Here is a 22,701-nt window from a genome sequence, read left to right as displayed (position 1 = left end):
GTTTATATCCCTGTTAGTGAGAATTTCTCCTTTAATAAAAGACAATGCAACAGATGTCTCAAGTTTTGAGGGAGCGTGCAATTGGTATGCTGACTCCAGGAATGTCCACCAGAGTTGTTGCCAGAGAATTGAATGTTAATTTCTCTACCATAAGCCGCCTCCAACGTTGTTTTAGGGAATTTGGCAGTACGTCCAACCGGCCTCACAACCGCAGACCACGTATAACCATGCATGCCCAGGACCTCCACATCCAGCTTATTCACCTGCAGGATCGTCTGAGACCAGTCACCCGGACTGCTGATGAAACTGTAGGTTTGCACAACTGAAGAATTTCTGCACAAACTGCGAGAAATCCTCTCAGGGAAACTCATCTGCATGCTCATCGTCCTCACCATGGTCTTCACTTGAATGACGTTTGGCGATGTAACCGACTTCAGTGGGCAGATGCTCACATCTGTACACAATTCCTGGAAGCTGAAAATGTCCAAGCTCTTCCATGGCCTGCACTCACCAGACATGTCACCCATTGAGCACGTTTGGGATGCTCTGTATTAACGTGTATGACAGCGTATTCCAGTTCTTGCCAATATCCAGCAACTTTACACAGCCATTGAAGATGAGTGGGACAACATTCCACAGGCCACAATCAACAGCCGCATCAACTCTATGCAAAGGAGATGTGTCGCGCTGCATGAGGCAAATAGTGGTCACGCCAGATACCGACTGGTTTTCTGATCCACGCCCATACCCATTTTTGTATGGTATCCCAGTCATGTGAAATCCATAGATTAGGGCCTAATACATTTATTTAAATTGACTGATGTCCTTATATGAACTATAACTCAGTGACTTCCGGCGCTGACAGAGATGGCCGCCTCGCTTTGCGTTCCTAGGAAAGTATGCAGTATTTTTTTTTTTACGTGTTATTTATTACACTGGTACCCAGGGTAATCTTAGGTTTTATTACATACAGTCGGGAGGAACTACTGGACATAAAGCAACGTCAACTCACCATCATTACGACCATAAATACGACTTTCCCGAAGCGGATCCTGTGTGTTAGCCCACCACCCGGGACAATGGATCGGATCCCAGCCCGGCGATCCAATACAACGACTCCGTAAAAGGGACAGACGAAGCAGTCTTCTGGTCAGGCTCCGGAGACGGGCACATCGCGCACCACTCCCGAGCATACTACTCGCCAATATCCAGTCTCTTGACAACAAGGTTGATGAAATCCGAGCAAGGGTAGCCTTCCAGAGAGACATCATGGCTCACTTGAGACAGGCTATCGGAGTCGGTAAAGCCAGCTAGTTTCTTCACGCATCGCGTCGACAGAAACAAACATCTGGTAAGAAGAGTGGCGGGGGGGTATGCCTTATGATTAACGAACCGTGGTGTGATCATAACAACATACAGGAACTCAAGTCCTTTTGTTCACCTGACTTAGAATTCCTCACAATCAAATGTCGACCACATTATCTACCAAGAGAATTCTCTTCGATTATAATCACAGCCACATATATCCCCCCCAAGCAGACACATCGATGGCCCTGAACGAACTTTATTTGACTCTATGTAAACTGTAAACTACAAATCCTGAGGCTGCATTCATTGTAGCTGGGGATTTTAACTAGGCTAATTTGAAAACAAGACTCCCTAAATTCTATCAGCATAACGATTGTGCTACCAGGGCTGGTAAAACCCTAGATCATTGTTATTCTAACTTCTGCGACGCATATAAGGCCCTCCCCCGACCCCCTTTTGGAAAAGCTGACCACGACTCCATTTTGTTGCTTCCAGCCTATAGATAGAAACTAAAACAGGAAGCTCCCGCTCTCAGGTCTGTTCAACGCTGGTGTGACCAATCTGTTTTCACGCTGTTTTCAGGCTCTCTCTCGCAATCTGTTTTCATGTGGATTGGGATATGTTCCGCATTGCGTCAAACAACAACATTGACGAATACGCTGATTCGGCGAGCGAGTTCATTAGCAAGTGCAATGGCGATGTCATACCCACAGCAACTATTAAAACATTTCCAAACCAGAAACCATGGATTGATGGCAGAATTCACGCAAATCACTGCTTTTAACCAGGGCAAGTTGACCGGAAACATGACCGAATACAAACAGTGTAGCTATTCCCTCCGCAAGGCAATCAAACAAGCTAAGTGTCAGTATAGAGACAAAGTAGAGACGCAATTCAACGGCTCAGACACAAGAGGTATGTGGCAGGGTCTACAGTCTATCACGGATTACAAAATAAAAACTAGCCCCGTCGCGGACCAGGATGTCTTGCTCCCAGACAGACTAAACAACTTCTTTGCTCGCTTTGAGGACAATACAGTGCCACTGACACAGCCAGCTACCAAAACCTGTGGCCTCTCCTTCACTGCAGCCGACGTGAGAAAAACATTTAAACGTGTTAACCCTCGCAAGGCTGCAGGCCCAGACGGCATCCCCAGCCACGTTCTCAGAGCATGCGCAGACCAGCTGGCTGGTGTGTTTACGGACATATTCAATCAAGCCTTATCCCAGTCTGCTGTTCCCACATGCTTCAAGAGGGCCACCGTTGTTCCTGTTTCCAAGAAAGCTAACTGAGCTAAACGACTACCACCCCGTAGCACTCACTTCCGTCATCATGAAGTCCTTTGAGAGACTCGTCAAGGACCATATCACCTCCACCCTACCCGACACCCTAGACCCACTCCAATTTGCTTACTGCCCCAACAGGTCCACAGACGACGCAATCGCAACCACACTGCACACGGCCCTAACCCATCTGGACAAGAGGAATACCTTCTCCTTCTGTAGCTCAGTTGGTAGAGCATGGCGCTTGTAACGCCAGGGTAGTGGGTTCGACTCCCGGGACCACCCATACGTAGAATGTATGCACACATGACTGTAAGTCGCTTTGGATAAAAGCGTCTGCTAAATGGCATATATTATTATATTATATATATACCTATGTGAGAATGCTGTTCATCGACTACAGCTCAGTATTTAACACCATAGTACCCTCCAAACTCGTCATCAAGCTCGAGACCCTGGGTCTCGACCCCGCCCTGTGCAACTGGGTACTGGACTTCCTGACGGGCCGCCCCCTTGTGGTGAGGGTAGGTAACAACATCTCCACCCCGCTGATACTCAATACTGGGGCCCCACAAGGGTGCATTCTGAGCCCTCTTCTGTACTCCCTGTTCACCCACGACTGCGTGGCCATGCACGTCTCCAACTCAATCATCAAGTTTGCAGACGACACTACAGTGATAGGCTTGATTACCAACAATGATGAGACGGCCTACAGGGAGGAGGTGAGGGCCCTCGGAGTGTGGTGTCAGGAAAATAACCTCACACTCAACGTCAACAAAACAAAGATGATCGTGGACTTCAGGAAACAGCAGAGGGAGCACTCCCCTATCCATATCGACGGGACAGTAGAGGAGAGGGTAGAAAGTCTTAAGTTCCTCGGCATACACATCACGGACAAACTGAATTGGTCCACCCACACAGACAGCGTGGTGAAGAAGGCAGCAGCACCTCTTCAACCTCAGGAGGCTGAAGAAATTCGAATTGTCACCTAAAGCACTCCAAATTTGACAGATGCACGGCAACTGCTCCGCCCACAACCGTAAGGCTCTCCAGAGGGTAGTGAGGTCTGCACAACGCATCACAGGGGGCAAACTACCTGCCCTCCAGGACACCTACACTACCCGATGTCACAGGAAGGCCATAAAGATCATCAAGGACAACAACCACCCGAGCCACTGCCTGTTCACCCCGCTATCATCCAGAAGGAGAGGTCCGTACAGGTGCATCAAAGCACGGACCGAGAGACTGAAAAACAGCTTCTATCTCAAGGCCATCAGACTGTTAAACAGCCACCACTAACATTGAGTGGCTGCTGCCATACATGTAAAAACATTTTTTTATCACTAGCCACTTTAAACAATGCCACTTAATATAATGTTTACATAACGTACATTACTCATCTCATACTGTACTCGATACCATCTACTGCATCTTGCCTATGCTGTTCTGTACCATCACTCATTCATATATCTTTATGTACATATTCTTCATCCCTTTACACTTATTTTATTTATCTCTTATTTTACCAGGTAAGTTGACTGAGAACACGTTCTCATTTGCAGCAACGACCTGGGGAATAGTTACAGGGGAGAGGAGGGGGTTGAATGAGCCAATTGTAAACTGGGGATTATTAGGTGACCGTGATGGTTTGAGGGCCAGATTGGGAATTTAGCCAGGACACCGGGGTTAACACCCCTACTCTTGCGATAAGTGCCATGGGATCTTTAATGACCTCAGAGAGTCAGGACACCCATTTAACGTCCCATCCGAAAGACGGCACCCTACACAGGGCAGTGTCCCCAATCACTGCCCTGGGGCATTGGGATATTTTTTTAGACCAGAGGAAAGAGTGCCTCCTACTGGCCCTCCAACACCACTTCCAGCAGCATCTGGTCTCCCATCCAGGAACTGACCAGGACCAACCCTGCTTAGCTTCAGAAGAAAGCCAGCAGTGGTATGCAGGGTTGTATGCTGCTGGCATAACTTGTGTGTATAAGGTAGCTGTTGTGAAATTGTTAAGTTAGATTACTCGTTAGTTATTACTACCTTATCGGAACTAGAAGCACAAGCATTTCGCTACAATCACATTAACATCTGCTAACCATGTGTATGTGACAAATAACATTTGATTTGAATTAAAATCTTTGAAATTGTTGCATGTTGCGTTTATGTTTTTGCCGTTTGTTGTGTAGGCTAGGCTAAGTGTAAAAAGCGTAAAGACAGAGTATGTTGAATATGTGCCAGAAGAACCTCCGTTTTGATAGAGGGTAGGTTTGCTCTGCCGCAACATGCCTTAACTCTTTAAAATATTTTTTAATCTTACCTTTATTTAACTAGGCAAGTCAGTTAAGAACAAATTCTTATTTTCAATGATGGCCTCGGAACACTGCCTGGTCAGGGGCAGAACGACAGATTGTCAGCTCGGGGATTTGAACTTGCAACCTTCCGGTTCCTAGTCCAACGCTCTAACCACTAGGCTACCCTGCCGCTCTTAATGGAAAGTGAGAGGACTAACGCAAGCTACCTGATCCACCGGGGGGGGTGGCTTGAGTCTAGACTGAACATAAAAACATACATATAAAAAACTTTTCTGTGATTAAAACGTAGGCTAGTTTATAGGCTACGTCATTTTGAGTCACCCCCTTAAACACATCTAATTGCTACTATTTCACAACAACAGAAAACCAACAGCACCTTAACTCCCAAAGCAGGCTAAATTAACCAGTGTCGGGGAAGTCCATTTCCCAGCCTTGCTAGCTTAAAGGAGCAGTGCTGGTTTGCCCTGCCACTGCTTGGACCAGAGCACGTCTTTACGACAGAGCTGCCTTCAGTCTTACACAAAAGAGCAATGGAGCAGAACGGGTTCGGCTAGGAGGCCCAGATAACAGCAACGACTCCTGCCCACACACTCCCCCTCCCTCCACATAAACAGACTGATGTCATTCACTGATCCCGCTGAATGGATGGAGAGAGACAGAGAGAAAGAAAAACGGGGAGAGAGAAAGAGTTAGAGGTAGGGTAGACAGGGAGAGAGACAGATAAAGGGAGAGACTGAGTGAGGGAGAGGGAGACAGAGAGGGAGAGAGAGAAAGGGAGAGAGAGAGAGAGAAAGGGAGAGGAAGAGAAAGAAAGGGAGAGGGGTGAGGAGAAAGACTGACCTTTCTGAGCTCATTATTTCCTGGATGTGTTAATACAGTGAGTGTTAATGACTCAACTAAGTGTGGCCTAAATGTGAATACACACCGGCCGGCACGTACACGCACAGCCCATTGAAGGGACAAATAAAACCCTCCATTAAGAGACTTTCCAGGCTCGGACCATTCTCTGCTCCATTTAAGATTCCACACATGTTCTTACAGATAGACACAAAAACATCAAAAGAGTACTGAGACTTCAGAAACAATGGTCAACATTCAGTTACTGGTGGACTAATGGAAGCTTAATGTATGGTGGCTTAATAGATCAGTCCTCTATACCTCGATGATTAATTAATTACATTACGCTGTGCTTCAACGCCATATACAGCAAAAGGGCTGACGGCTTGTATTCCCCATCTTAAAACATTGTTTATGCATGCAGGACTAAATCTACTACTTCCTGACCTATTTCAATCTCATATAAGTGAGAGGCTAACTTCATCTGGCCTCAGAGCCCATCCTGTTAGTACAGTGACTCCCCACAATGTGTTTGTCCAATGCGGTATGTGTGTACTGTCCTGAGACAAGTCCTGCTCTCCAGCCAATCTCCTGCCCTTGGCCCAGGAAGCTGGGCCCTCTGCCATATTCAGGGCCTGCCCACACGTCCGCCTGCCGCCCACCAGGAAGAGGAAATTAGAACCATTCCATCCTGTCACAGCTCCGGCACCAGAACACAAGAGGAAGAGGCCAATAGCACACGCACACATACACTAACTCATAGCATTCTTATGTTCCATCAAAGTTCACTTTGTGAAGGGTTTGATATGAAAAGATCAGGGATTTCAGACCGATTTGTGGTTATAAACAAAAGTTAAAACACACAAATTCACCAGATCAGACACTGGCAGGCGCACCAAGTCTCTCTTTTTCAAACACACACACACACACCCCGCTCCATAAAACAGCCTCCGGGGAGGGGTCAGCAGGAGGAAGTAGGACCTTAACAAGCACTACGGAAGACGGGTGGGATCCTTGCTCCCGGCCTGGCCACTCCCTCTACCGCCTCTGCACTGTGTGTGTGTGTGTGTGTGTGTGTGTGTGTGTGTGTGTGTGTGTGTGTGTGTGTGTGTGTGTGTGTGTGTGTGTGTGTGTGTGTGTGTGTGTGTGTGTGTGTGTGTGTATAGTGTGTGTATAGTGTGGTGCTTGGACGGACGGGGGCGAGAGTAGGGAAGGGGAACCAAGTAAACTTTCTTCCAGACACACCACCACAGCAGCCCCATTCACTCCCCAGTCCAGTCCAGTTTTACTATCAACTATGCTTTATTACAGAGCCTTCTGGAGCTCATGCTAAGCTCCCCTTAAGTGTGTGCTCCTTCCCACTCTACAGACAGAGCAGCTTTTAAGACACAGCAGCTGCTGCTTGTGATGTTTTAAAAATATGCAGACAATAGGAGAGGTGCAGGTCCAGATAGACACTTACTTTTTCAGAGGATCGATCACCGTCTTTGAGATCTGGTTCACCTATGGACCAACAAACACGGGTCAAACATTCATTTAAAAAGTCCAGTACTTCTCTTAAATTGAAAGGGAATGTCTTTATTACTTGAAATGTGTTGTCAAAGTTAATTACTTTAAGTTGAACAAAATACAAAATAGTCCCACTCATTAACAGCATGATAAAAAAAAAAAATCAACAATTGTGTATTTTCAAACAGAGCACTCAAGACAATAGAGGGGAGGGAGGTGAGGCGGGTTGCAAGAAACTTTTGTGACGTTGACTCTTTTATTGTACACAAGCCCCGAGGAGAAACACCTGAATATTCATAGAGCTGAACAATACAAAAGGATGCAACTGTCAGGGGACGGACATGAAAGCTAAGCCCCACTGATTTCAAATCCTGCGGAGGGTGGGCTGCCTTACAAGATGAAAGTTCTTTGCAAACAAACATTTTAACAATAACAGTTTATATTTTCCTGCATTCTCCTTCTCAGAGCCGACAGGGGAAGGGAGGGGGGCTTTGTTAAGTGGAAGTAAATGAACATCTCATCTCGAGGCCTCCAGCCCGGGTGCCAAAGTCTTATCGACAGAAGTTGGCAAACATTTAATAAAGTTTACAAAGTCATTTACATTGCAGATTCAAAATGACTCGTAGATCTACGTCTCTGACAGAACGCTAAGTTAACCCGGCAAACATCTCCAGTGAAGAGTATCGTTCAAATCATTTCAATGAGGAATAAAAGTGGCAAGACAACTCCATGAAGTGACAGCTCCATGAGAACAATGAGCCTAGTACAACTAATCAATCATTCACTAGTTATTGGAAGGATAGTCAATCACAGAACATAAGAAGCAAATACAGTACAACAGCAAAGCTTTGTGAATGCCCTGACAGTCTCTGAGAATATACACCCACACACACACACACACACACACACACACACACACACACACACACACACAAACAATCGCAAGGCATCTTTCCAAATACATAATGCGAATGAATGTAGTTTGAGAGAACCAATAACAAATAAGTACATGGGAATTCACATTTTCCTCTGTTTTACATATTCACACCATCCCCCCCTCCCTGGGAGAGTGAAAAGGCTGGAGCTGCGCTGCTGCCGAGGTGAGTGCATGCAGTAAGCAGGGAGAACAACACCAGCACATTTGCTTAAGCATGCTGGTGCCCTCTACCCTCTGCCCTTTCCCACAGAGAGGGGGGCAGGACTATTCAGCTGAGGCCCAGCAGTGCCTGAGGCCGGAGCTCTAGCAGCAGTCTCTGTGAGTGAGTCACGGGGCAGAGGCCATCCCGGCACACAGGCCTCCCAAAAATACATGCAGATCGCAGAGGAAATCAATACCCCTCCAAACGGAGCATCCGCTGCTGCTCAGCCGCCATTTTCACTAGGGCTTGACTTCAGCAGCAGTATGCCGGGGGGGCTCCGCGCCCTCCTCAGCCCCAGAAATAAACACACAGGCCTGGGCCACTGCTGCCTTCATTATCCCTGCACGTTTTATCCGCTCGCTCAATCGCAGCCCCCGCGGCGAATAATCTCGTCTCAACACCAAGGCGAGCAAAGAATGTTTGCTTCGGTGTCTGTTTTGCTTGAGCGGTTGAGTCGTTGGCGGTGCCATCAGAAGGAAGAACAGCCAGCTTGGAGGGAGAGCTGGTGGAGTATGATTCTGGTGAGCTGCGCTGGGCCTTAACTACTCTGGACTCCTGAGGTGATATTCCAAATATTGAACCAACTGACCAACCAAGGGCCTAGAAAAGCTTTGCCGTCAGGTTTCAACCAGTTTAACGAATGCCAAGCTAAGCGGCACAGAGAAACATACTGTAGCAGAACACGGTCATGTTAAACATCTTGCTGACTGAGACTGGCTGAAAAAGGAGGCCCCTAAACTCAAGTACCATTTTGTGATAACAGAAGGGTTGCATGTCAAAACTCTCTCTGAAGGCCACTTAAAAATCACGAAGAAAAAAAACAAGCAGGCTGGATATGATGGAGAATCATGTATTTTGTATTATTTTCTAACTGCTTCGCCTCCAGAAGTGAGAAGGTGTATTTGGCTCCATGCTGCCTGGCTGGAGCCCTGTCCAGCAGACCATGGCCATGAAGCCAAGGAAGGAAATTACACCCTATGGAGCCAGCCAACGCCTCCACTCCTACACACTAGAGCAAACCTGCACCTTTTGTTATTGACCTGCAAAACACCAGGGATGTTAAAACATTTTTTTTTAAAGAAATACAATACCGCATTGACATCTAGCTGTTCCTGACCGTATGACTCAAAGTAGCTCAAATCCAATTTGAGATGATTTGGAAAGCGCAAACAGTCCAACAAGATGAATTCTGTGTAGTGCAAAGCTGGCCTCCCAGGTTGTGTGAAGGTGATGAAGGTTATTAGCGTAGTCAAAGGGAAGAGGGCTCAGAGGAAAACAGTAAGATGTTAACTACCCTTTAGGGTCTTGACACTGTTTAAGTAAGAGGGAAGTGGAGAAGGAAAGAGAAAAGCAGACTGAAAATGGATACTCTTAATTGCCTACATTTCATAACAGTTGGGTAGAAAATATTGGCAATGCTTCTGCTTTTGTAAAGATTCCAGAATTTGAGCTGAAAGGATTTTGATGTTAAAATATATGAAAATGTTACTCATTTCCAATCTTCAGAAGACATTCCATATTAAATACAGTCAAAATTGAAGGACTGTTCTTCTTGGCAGACCACTAAGAAGCAACCCACCATAGGTCACAAGCTGTGAACCTCAAGCAGTCACCACACTTAACTTTGTCCAGTCATTTCAAATGGCTACTGTATATCTTGATTACATCTGAGAACAGTTTACGTGGTGTATGTCTCTAGTCTTTGATTGAAGAATGCCTTGTTGTTGAGCGCTTGAAAGGAATTCACAGAGATCTTCAGAATATGTACAGAGATGAACATTGGTCATTCAAGGTAAAGCCACCAGCAAATAAAAGGATGCTGGGAAAACTAGTCAAAGGCAAAAGCACTCTTCTGAAGATATAGTATAATCAGGTCTCGTACTATTTATTTTCTTCTGCATTCTTGATGATCAGTGTGATTCTCTGTGTGACTGACTTCTCTACCTTAACAGAGCTGCCTCTCACAGTGCAATGCCCTGTAGAAACACATGCAATGCCAACCCTATGATTTCCTTAGCAATTACCTGCAGCGATGATTTTAATCCAATATGTGAAGCACACATGGCAAATAACATAAAGGAGCTAAGAGCAGAAGTAGAATTGCTCACAGAGAGGGACTGGGGAAGATCATGCAGAGAACAGATCCCATTAAAACAGCCTGTGACATTCCCAAGTGAAGCTATTCCATAGTACGAGTTATTTTAAACACTTGTGAGTCACAAATGCATCCGATCTACAGCTCTCTGATATTTGACAAAGATGAGCAGCTAATAGACCAGTGTGCTGCTGGAGGCGCTTTCAAAAGACGAGAAGAGATCTTGAGTGAGAAGATTTTTTTCTCGTTCACACAGTTACGCAATATTGACAATGATGAAAATACACTTAGGCCAATCAAACCCTTTTGGTTTCTGCCCTTTGAGTGTTTGAAGAGAGGGCATATGAGGCATATCTGTCAGAATACTGAATAAAATGCCCATAGGTAGAGCTGTGAAAGCTAGGCTGGAGGAGGGTTTCTTCTACCACTGTATAGGTCTCCCTGCCTAAAAGAGTATATCGTTTATTTTGGTTTCAATAGACAATTTCGATGCACCCCACTTAGAATACAATCTAGGAGAATGACTCGGCTGTGGTGTGAGGCAGTGTGAGAGAAGCACGGACAGGTCCTGACACTGACCTTCTCCTGGTTAAAGGAGTCCATCCTCTTCATGGCTGTGTCCAGAGCCGTCATGGACTCCAGGAAGGCCTGGTCCTGTTCACACAGCGGGTTACTGAGCAGGTCACCTGAGATCTTCACTGCTGCCTTGGACATCGCTGAAAGACATAAAACAGGCAGAGAATATTAGTATTCAAATGGTAAAACTGGTCCTGAAAAATAGGGAAATGGGAAGGGAGGGAAGGAGAGAGATATAGAGAGAAAGAAAAAAGCCATAACCGAATAGAGAACGGAGGAATGGAGAAACATACAGGTAACTGCCAAAATAAAGGAAACAACTAAATAAAGTGTAATTGGGTCACCACAAGCCGGAACAGCTTCAATGCACCTTGACATAGATTCTACAAGTGTCTGAAACTATTGAAGGGATGCAACACCATTCTTCTAAGAGAAATTCCATAATTTGGTGTTTTGTTGATGGTGGTGATAAAAGCTGTCTCATGCGTCGCTCCAGAATCTCCCATAAGTGTTCAGTTGGGTTGAGATCTAGTGACTGATATGGCCATGTTATTTAGTTTACATCATTTTCATGTTCATCAAACCATTCAGAGACCACTCATGCCCTGTGGATGGGGGCATTGTATAATCCTATAGCCATGGTAGCCAAAATAATTGCCTGCGCAGAAATGTTATACATGAGCCTTCCCTGAGCATGATGGGATGGAACCACACCTGTGTGAAAGCCCCTGCTTTCAATATACTTTGCAAATATATAACTTCCTCAAGTGTTTCCATTATTTTGGCAGTTACATGTACAATCGGTATTATTAATGTTTGGCCTGGTTTGGCTATTTGGCAGAGACATGCTTGATGGGCATGGCTAGCAGCAGAGGTGAGTACCCGTGCCAGGACTGACACTGTGGGCATTTGACAGACACAAAAGTTAAATAAGCGAAAAGGAAAAGTAGGATAGAGAATTAACAGCATCAGTTGGAGAGAGTCGAGGGGGTGGTGGGCTCGGCTGCTGTGATGAATATTCACAAAAGCACTGGGAATGTGTGCAAATGTTTCTATAGTGCCAACGCCAATTACAGTTAATCTGCACTCCTGACACTTTATCTTAGACACAGAGCACATATCGGATCACCGCATCACTGTCAAAATAAATTAGCTGCACTGGGGACATACAGAGAAGTTGATAAGATGTAAAGTAAAATAAAAAAAACCCACATCAAACTCAACTGAGGCCTCTGAGCTTTTTAGGATCGGGTAAAGACACATTACAAAAAAATGTAATTAAGTATGTTAAAAAAAGCAGCTTTTCTGTGTACCTCAACAACAAAATGGTGTGGCCGCATACCGATCATTAGAAATATTAATGCGAGTAGACTGCTGATTGGCAAACTCAGCCAATGGGCCAACCTGACATCATGTTCTATAAGGAATTATAAACTGGGTGGTTTGGCTGACATTTGTGGTGTATGAGACCGTATACCACTGTTATGACAAAACATTTATTTTTACTGCTCTAATTACTTTGGTAACCAGTTCATAATAGCAATAAGGCATCTCGTGGGTTTGTGGTATATGGCCAATATACCACGGCTAAGTGCTGTATCCAGGCACTTTGCGTTGCGTCGCGCATAAGAACAGCCCTTAGCCGTGGTATATTGGCCATTTACAACACCCTCCGTGCCTTATTGCTTAAATAGCAAGCTTTTTTTTTATTGTCTGTTTGAGATACAAGTTTGAGGTGGTGGTTTTTTAAGTGTTTTTTTCTCCAATGTATACTTTGGCCACAAATATGAGTATAGAATGAGTCAGCAACATTATTTAGGTATGAGAATATGAACTTTTAAAAGTGTGATTTTCACTGGACAGTTCAATTTTAATTCCATAGTGTGTTCTATTTTTAGTTAGGTAATAAAGATTTGTGTTGCCAATGGTATAAATGGCTTGTGGCCAGTGATATCCTGACTCTATAAAGATTCATCTCTAATGACTTGTGGACTTGCCCCAGAAGACCCCACAATTTCATTGTCTTACTTTAAATAGACTAGACAAATGATTGCCATTATGAAATGCTGTGTGGAGCACACTGTGCTGTGCAGGCAGGTCCACTCTTTGTTGTTTGGTGGCAGTTGGTGGAGAAAGGACCTGCGCAACAGATGGAATCCATTAATTATAACAAGATGTTGACAGCTCTGATACTTTGAGGCATCATCCCATATTCCAGAGCACAAAGCAGAGGAAATGAAGAAGCCCCTCACTCCCCCATCCTTCCCCTCTCCACCCTCAGAGTAGATCGCTACCAGGGGCAATTTCTGCTACTGCTCCTCCCAAAGATACCCATTTCCATTTCCAAAAGCTCCAACAAAAAATAAATATCTTTCTTAGCAGTAGAAATGTAAAACAGAATGTAAGCTGAAAGCTGTGAGTAGGAAGAGTGTGAGAAACATTGGTTATTTTTAAGGGCTACTGAAATTAGGGTAACCTCATTTTCCAAAATTGCACAAGAGACATTGTCCCTGAAAAACCTGACAGGCAACAACAATTAAGGTGTCAGTAAATGTATGCCGAGCGTGTGAAGGAGATTAATTGAATGAGAGAAAGCTAATGATTTAAAGAAGATTTGTACATGAAAGAAAACATGATCAGTGGGAATGTTTTTTCCAGAGACTGATCAAAATATGAACACTGTGTCAACAACACACCTATATCAGCCTCTGTGCTTTTCTTCATGTCTTTGTGGAGCTTCTTTGTCTGATCTTCCAACCTGTAAAATAAGGGAAACAGTTTTTTTCAGTTCAGATTCTTGGATATCACAATAATACAGCATATAACATTTGGTTAGTATCAGTCCAAGTATAGTTACGCATCTACAGAGCAAACTGACAGTAGGATCATGTGTTTGCATTAAGCAGCTAGGGTAGGCAGAGGGCAGTACAGAAAAAGGGTCCACTGTGTGCAGCCTGATCAAATCACTAATGCCTATACAGAGCTCACTGACAGTCTTAATGGGATCTCAGTCCAACAAGAATGCTACAAATAAACACCTACAAAATAACCTACAGTACATTCGGAAATTATTCAGACCCCTTGACTTTTTCCAAATTATGTTACGTTATAGCCTTATTCTAAAACTGATTGAATAGTTGTTTTTTCTCATCAATCTACACAGAATACCCCATAATGAGAAAGCAAAAACAGGTTTTTAGAATCTTTTGCAAATGTATTAAAAATAAACGGAAATATCCCATTTACACAAGGATTCAGACTCTTTATTCAATACTTTGTTGAAGCGCCTTTGGGAGCGATTATAGCCTTGAGTCTACTTGGGTATGACGCTACAAGCTCAGCACACCTGTTTTTGGGTAGTTTTTCCAATTTTTCTCTGCAGATCCTCTGAAGTTCTGTCGGGTTGGATGGGGAGCGACGCAGCACAGTTATTTTCAGGTCTCTCCAGAGATGTCGATTGGGTTCAAGTCCGGGCTCTGGTTGGGCCACTGAATGACAATCAGAGTCTTGTCCCGAAGCCACTGCTGAGTTGTCTTCGCTGTTGCTTAGGGGTCATTGTTCTGTTGGAAGGTGAACCTTCACATCAGTCTGAGGTCTTGAGCAGGTTTTCATCAAGGATCTCTCTGTACTTTGCTCTGGCATCTTTCCCTCGATCCTGACTAATCTCCCAGTCCCTGCCACTGAAAAACATCCGCACAGCCTGATGCTGCCACCACCTTACTTCACCGTAGGGATGGTATCAGGTTTCCTCCAGACGTGACGCTTGACATTCAGGCCAAAGAGTTGAATCTTGGTTTCATCAGACCAGAGAATCGTGTTTCTCATGGTCTGAGAGTCCCTTAGGTGGCTTTTGGCAAACTCCAAGCGGGCTGTCATGCCCCTTTTACTGAGGAGTGGCTTCCATCTGGCCACTCTACCATAAAGGCCTGATTGGTGGAGTGCTGGAGAGGTGGTTATCCCATCTCCACAGAGGAACTCTGGAGCTCTGTCAGAGTGACCATCGAGTTCTTGGTCACCTCCCTGACCAAGGCCCTTCTCCCTGATTGCTCAGTTTGGCTGGGCGGCCAGCTCTAGGAAGAGTCTTGGTGGTTTCAAACTTCTTCCATTTAAGAATTATGGAGGCCACTGAGTTCTTGGGGACCTTCAATGCTGCAGAAATGTTTTGGTATCCTTCCCCAAATCTGTGCCTCAACACAATCCTGTCTCTGAGCTCAATTCCTTCGACTTCATGGCTTGGTTTTTGCACTGACATGAACTGTCAACTATGGGACCTTATATAGACAGGTGTGTGCCTTTCCAAATCATGTCCAACAATTGAATTTATCTTCAATCAAGTTGAAGAAACATCTCAAGGATGATCAATGAAAACAGGATGCACGTGAGCTTAAATAAGGCATTTCTAAAAACCTGTTTTCAATTTGTCATTATGGGATAGTGTGTGTAGATTGATGAGGGAAAAAAATATTTCATACATTTTAGAATAAGGCTGTAACTAGGGATGCATATGATATATCGGTGAACTAGATGTCTAGTTTAACGCCGATGTTGAAGCTGACGTGCATACCTATATAGCGTAGTTTGCGCTACACGTGCACCACAGCATTCATTACCAAGCTCACAATATCTGCTGTGTGGATCGAGCAGTCAAGAAGTCGAGCAGTCATTTGAAAGATTAAGAACATTTCAGCGAGAGAACTGAAAAGGCGAAATCCATTAAAGCCAAGATAATGGAATTCATTGCCCTTGACAATCAACCGTTCTCTGTCGTGAGTGATGTTGGCTTTCGCCAACTGGTCGAGCACTGGTACACACTACCAAGTACGCTATTTGTCAGATGTTGCCCTAGCGGAGTTACACAGTCATAGCGTCACTGCTGTTAGCATCAAGACATACATACTATGGAATGCAGTTTGGGTCTTTGCATGTCAAAAAAGATACAGTAGCACTGTCAAAGCTTTACAGAAAAAGTCTGCAAACAAGCAAACAGAGGCCACGAAAGATGTGTTTACAATACCGCGTTGGTAATAAAGCATCATTTGTTCGACCGCAACTTCTGGGCTAGCTAGCTTTAGCTTGGTACCTAGCTAGCACCAATACAACCAGCCTGAAAACAATGACCAGTAGAAACTGCAATCAATTTTCATTATTCTTAGCAATGATTTAGGAATCCTTGTGAGTAAGTATTAGCTAGGTTGCCACTTGTTGTTCGCCTATTGAAATTGAACTTCAGTTCATTCAAATAAATAGCTAGCCGCTACTTAACTGTGTTGCCCAAAGCTAACATTATAAGCAGCCAGCTAGCTTCATCTGGCTAGTGAGTCTCGACCGGAGTTGGTTACCAGTTGTGAAACTAGCCACAATAAGGATTAGGCACAATAGTGGACTTTGAGGATAGCCTTCAAAATCATTGACAGAGATGCAAATTAATACAAATAGTAGAGTTATGCCGTACTTTTATTTTGAAGGCTAACCGCAAAGTCAACTATTGCGGCTAATCCCTATTGTGGCTAGCTTCACATAGATGGGTCCGACCACCATTAATCAAATAAAAACTGGTCTTATAAATTAGGGTTATTTTAGATGATGACACCTAGCTATATAGTTAGCTAGCTAACTATAGCTACTGAAACAGATTGTTGCTTTGCTATGTTTTTGGGGAAGAACATTGTTTGCATCGATGAGCAAGCTAGCTTTTTATTTTAATGACCAGCACTCTAGGTGCGCGAGACAACTTTACCAGCATCGTAGCATACGTACTGATGAATTGTTGTGGCATGAAATACAAGTAATAATTATTACACATTGATTACATTGTGTAAAAAATGTATGAACACGTTAAATTGTGACGTACTGTTTGGATTCTTTACATACAATAGAAATAAGCTGAATAATTTTTATGTAATTAATTTCATTATTCTTTTGGCCAAATTTCATATACACAAATGTAAATTTACAAACAGAAAACCACATTTTCGTATCCTACAAAAATAAATTTAACTGTATTTTAAGACGGTTAAATGCTCTACTAAAAAAAAAGCTGTTAGAATTGTACGTATATGCATGTCCCTTAAGGTCCTTGTGTAATTGTAATGTGATATTGTACCCCCTAGCTCGATTGTCCATTGTTTGTAATCTATGTATGCTTGTGTTCCCTCATGTAAAAAATGTATTTAAAAAAATAATAATAATAAAAAGTTCTTTTTTTGACACGCAAAGACCCAAACGGCGTTCCATAGCAAATACCCAAACAGCGTTCCATAGAAATCCAGGTTGAGAATGAAACGACTGAACAATGAAACCACACAGCAAGTAAGTGAAAGAAATTGGTGTTGATTATGTTTTACTGGTAATGGGGACATACGTAACTGCCAACAAAATAACTTTTTAGTCAGTGTGGTGTGTTTGTGTAACCTTTATTTAATTAGGCAAGTCAGTTAAGAACAAATTCTTATTTACAATGACGGACTATCCTGGCCAAACCCGGATGACGCTGGGCCAATTGTGCCCTGCCCTATGGGACTCACAATCACGGCCGGATGTGATATAGCCTGGATTTGAACCAGGGACTGTAGTGATGCGTCTTGCACAGAGCCTTAGACCGCTGAGTCCATGTGTGTGTGTTAACTATTTAACCGTACTAGAATGCTTAAAAGACCGCTAAAATGTTTAATATCGATTGTCGCTACCGTTTCGTTTTTTTGGGCAAGGAAAATATCGGATATCGGTATTGGCCAAAAATGTCATATCGGTGCATCACTAGCTGTAACGTAACAAAATTCAGAAAAAAGTAAAGTGGTCTGAATACTTTCAGAAGGCACTGTATGAACTGGAACATTCAATACGATTACAAATTGCATTGATTTGATATAAAACACACTATTATGACATCCCTTTAGCTAATTAAAAATACTAGGATTGCTTCATGTTTCGGTCAACTAAATTCTGGCATATAAGCATTTATGTCTTCAATCATCCCTCCTCATTCATTCAAATGATGGGTGTTAAAATAGCAATTAAGAGAGTACGGAGGCTGTATCGTGTGTCGTTCATTATATCAATTAAGGGAAACGAGGGACTGTTTAGCAACTCCCAGGAGACTGCTGTCACATTAGTTTTCAGGGATTCATTAAGGGAGGGGGACTGAAAAAACAACAACGCTTTTCCCATTTCCTTGTCCAATCTGTGTTATCTGACAGGAGGCAGGAGAGTGTGAAGGCTGAGGAGGGCTCTTCTGGATCTCGGCCAGGTGTGCCAGAGGTCTGTTCCTACAAGGTGTTAATGGATGCCTGCTGAAGCAGCTGCTGCTACTCACTGCTTGGTGCCCCAACAGTTTGCCCTCTACTGCCGCCAACAGCCAGCCTCTCTACACTCCCTGCAGCTATGGTATAATGCCATAGGAGTATGGAATAAGCAGCTGATCTCAGGTAAAAAATACAAATACTGCTCTGGGATTAGAGATGCAAGACTTAATGTGGAAGGCATTGGATGATAAAATAATTTGCCAAATTGGACCCCGAGAGGTCTTTAAAATGACACTGGTTATATTTCCAGTCAGTATTGAATTCAACAACAGTTCAAAGAGCTAGATGGCAGAATTACGTTCAGTAAGAGTTCCTGATATGGATCTGAAGGGAGTGCCAAGACGTCTGCATATGCCTGCTCCTCTTACTCATCATGTGTAAGGTATATTGTGGTGCCACGTCTCCTACTCAACGAAACCTTGAAGCGCTCCCACTCAGTCTGCAGGCCCATCGGGGAATCTCTTTAACCTAAGACACACAGCAGGGGAGGGCCTCCTATGTGCTAGCTCACGGAAGGTCTTGGGCAACAGAATGCTTTGAACACTTCTCTACTTGGTTTCACACAAACAATCTATATTGTGTAACCCAACTCAGTTCTGCATGGGTCTGAAAAGAGAGATGTGAAAGATTGGGTCTAACATTGTCTTTCCTGTTGAAAACAATTATTTAAATGTTGATGTGGAAGCCTAAAAACCCTGAGATAACACGCATGTGTGTTCACCTCCACAAATCAATGGAATATTTGCACTTAAAATAGCATTCATAATGCTTTGTGGTCTGTGTCAGTTCAGTGTTCGTCTGCAATGTTTTTTTTTGCTGCAATATTGACGCACAGTCATAATACATATGGGAAACAGAGCACAAATTAAATCTTTAACAAACTTACTTTTGGAGCTTGTCATATTCTCGTTCAAAGTCTCTTTCAACCTGTAAAAACACATTGAAACTTATTGTTAGATATGAAGACAAAGATGATAATGTTGTGTCTGTTCAGGCAATGCTGTCCCATTATAGTCCTAACACTATACTAAATATCCCTGCTATTGGAGAGACAGGCCAATTACCCAGTAACAGAATTACGCTTTGACTCAGAATCTCAAATATAAAATATATTTAGATTTGTTTAACAATTTGTTGGTTACTACATGATTCCATGTGTGTTATTTCATCGTTTGATGTCCTCACTATTATTCTACAATGTAGAAAATAGTCTAAATAAAGAGAAACCCTTGAATGAGTAGGTGTGTCAAACTTTTGACTGGTACTGTATATGAAAGTCAATCTCCTCATGTTCTGCAAGTTTGGAAATCACAGAGCATACTATGCCTTAATTTCCCAAAAATATAGGCTCTTAGCTATGGTTGAAAAGCTACTGGTAATTTACTAAAGTTACCGGAATCTTCAGTAATTCTGGTAATTAACAGAAAGGCAATCTACTGTAACTTTGGTAATTTATACTTGAATAACTTTTTTGAAATGATTAATATATACAGGAGCATTCATTTTTTATATCTGTGTTTATATTGTCTATGAGTTTCTAGTAGATAGACCATATTATTCAAGAGAAAATAGCCATATTAATTTTTTAAAAGCACCATATTGACAATGGCATTATTTTCTATTAACTCTGCAACTCTTCCAACTTTGGACTTTTTTCACAACTGCCATGAGATTGACGCCAAAACATTGACAACAAATACATAGACATAGTAAAATAAACAAGTTTGTAAACTAATATTAAGGATATTTGATATTGGCTGAAACCCTAATTTAAACACCAATGGTATTCATTAAATTCATGGTTAATATTTAGGATAATATTTTACAGCTTTCTCATTACATTTTTGTTAATTATTTCAGACATTTTACATGTGATAAGGCCACACAGAGGGCCAGAGATAATTACAGACACCTGTGATAATCTGAAGTACCCAAAAGGGCCACTAGATGTCTTGTGATAGATTCCTCAAAATCCTTGAAAGACACTAATATTGTGGTGGTTTACTGGTCAACTTCAAAAGTTTCCAGTAATATACCCTCCCTTTGCAACCCTACTCTTGGCTTTCATTTGACACCCAATTTGATATGGAACTTGTGCTCATGGGTCCTTTTCGATGGAAATGCCCAACAATAAACCCGTAATCTGAGCAGACTCTTGTCCTTGGACAATTAGAAGTCACTCCAGTTCCTCTAATTTGTTTCATGTTTTTAGTTCTAGAGGTCTGGTTGAAAGCCCACACCCTCCTCTGCCTCAGATCAGACTAGACTGATTGAACAGGCCAGCGCTGATTATGGAGGTAGCAGGGGTTCCTTTTTTGTGGTTCTGTGGGCTTCTGGATAAACAGGCAGCTGCCCGTCTGTCACCGGAGGGAGGGCTGTCCACAGGGCTCCCTGTACTCTAGCCCACTCCCTGGGTCTGGCCTGGGATGTCACAGGAAGCTGCCCAGGAGCCTGTTCTTACAGTCTGCCGCTGCTGGGCCACAGTCAGACAAATTACTGTGGAAGTGGTTTTCCCCTAAGGAGGGTGCCCACTCAGCCTCATCATATGGCTCGGACAAATTGACACCCCACAGACTCACTTGCCCAGGTTCATTGATCAGGAACAGTAACTTGTCTGACAATTTGCTGATGGTTACCTCTAGTACACTATGCTCATTTTGTGAACCTAGACTCATACGCCTTATACAATATCAATATATTTCTGAAAATCCAAGGGTAACAAGTGAAAAATGTAGTTGGTCACATTTTAAACAACATTTATGATTGTGCTGATTATAGGCTCCTTTGGCAAATCAATAATTGGAAGTAGAAGCTGGGTAACTGCTCTCCATTAAATTCTGTGGGACCTGAAACATTGTGTGAGGTTTATGGAGTCACTCCACAGGCCACATAGACACGAATTAAGCCTAACTCCTTCACTGCCCAGTACAGTGTGTGGATAGGGGTGCTCTCCCTCAAAGCTAAATCCATAGTTTAAAAGCTAAACCTGAATTTGTCTTCCAGAAGAAAATGTTGATCCTCTTCCAGAGCCACCACGGCATTTCAATCTTCGTTAGAAGGACACTCATATTTAAAACACACAGCATACATTTCTAACAGCAAAATGCAAATGACTATTTTTAATTGGTTGGGCCAGAGTGCCTAGCCTTAAGCCCATTAAAGAGGTACAAATATCAAGCTTGGATTGTTGCAGTCTGAAAGTCTCTCACGCATCAGTAAAACAGAGAGTTGTTGTAAGATCCCAGTATGCCTCTATACAACAACAAGCTAAATAAAGCCTGGTAGCGAGTGTCTAGCGAAATTATACATGATTTCATTATCTATTGTCTGGTTTCATTGGTGTTGAAGGTGCAACACTAATGGAAGCTCTTATGTTGGCATGTTAGATCATTTTTGTAAATTAGGGACAGGGAGGAGAGAATACTGAACACTTACTGTTTTGGAAACAATCTGCTTTTTTGGTTGTCCAATCTTGAAGGGCATCCTAGAAGCAGACAAAATGATCAATTGGTGGGACAGACACATACATGTACAACCACATTCTGCACATCACAAAGACAATCTAACACATCCAAACACAGACATTTAACTGAAATGAGAGGCATTTTTAAAGGGCTGGCAGACCACAGCAGGTACTCTGACTGGTAGGTAATAATGTGTTGTGAAGTGGGACCAAGTGAACAAGTGTATCCTATGGCTAAGTCACAGCCAGCCAAATGCAATTCTGTTAACCCCTGGCCTTGTGGAGTGCGTTTCAGGAGCCCTGTGCCTTGACTTCCTGTCACCACATCTGGCTTCCATTGCTAGCGGATATCACTAATTAGAAGTTGCAGTTCCCTCTGCTCCTAGTGACTTTCCTGCACCCCCCAACCAATCAAACACAGGCCCACATCAAACACAGGCCCACATTTGATTTGATTTGATTTGAGATAATGGGCATAGCCTTACAGATTGCTGTGATTTGAGACTGCAGAGGCAGCTCACAATGAATCACTCTGCACTCCTTACAGCCCCCAGTCAGTCTACAGCCTAAGCCTATGGTTTATTAAAAACTTAAACGCCGGTATGATGACAAGATCCAAGGTTAGCCTACTCATCGTTTGATAGAAGATTTCAAGATTCACAAATTGTATTAATGGTGTAGTGGTTAGATTAAGCATTAGGCTACATCCATATGCAATTTTCCTCTATATTAATTAAATTCATGCCACTGCTGCCAAAAAATTATGTAATTTAAAAAATATTGATATATATTTAAGTCCGAGACAAGCTTTTATATGGAGTCGTTGGCTCAAATGACTGGAAGTCTATGGGAACAGCGAGCATGTCATTGCG

At 43.1% G+C, this 22,701-nt stretch overlaps 1 protein-coding gene across 2 annotated transcripts in view; it reads right to left on the bottom strand.

The window, feature by feature from the left end:
* Positions 1-22,701, bottom strand: part of bin3 (bridging integrator 3) — a 40,841-nt gene that overhangs the window by 14,297 nt on the left and 3,843 nt on the right. For both annotated transcript variants that reach the window (XM_035735990.2, XM_052478785.1), the window contains exons 2-6: positions 21,802-21,850; positions 19,253-19,293; positions 13,762-13,823; positions 11,069-11,205; positions 7,209-7,249 (exon numbers count right to left, since the gene is read on the bottom strand). In XM_035735990.2, coding sequence (XP_035591883.1) covers positions 7,209-7,249; positions 11,069-11,205; positions 13,762-13,823; positions 19,253-19,293; positions 21,802-21,850 — 330 coding nt within the window. The remainder of the gene's footprint in view (positions 1-7,208; positions 7,250-11,068; positions 11,206-13,761; positions 13,824-19,252; positions 19,294-21,801; positions 21,851-22,701) is intronic.

The sequence above is a fragment of the Oncorhynchus keta genome, chromosome 25 (assembly GCF_023373465.1).
Source record: "Oncorhynchus keta strain PuntledgeMale-10-30-2019 chromosome 25, Oket_V2, whole genome shotgun sequence".
Lineage (NCBI taxonomy): Eukaryota > Metazoa > Chordata > Actinopteri > Salmoniformes > Salmonidae > Oncorhynchus > Oncorhynchus keta.
This window is presented reverse-complemented; position numbering and strand designations above follow the sequence as displayed.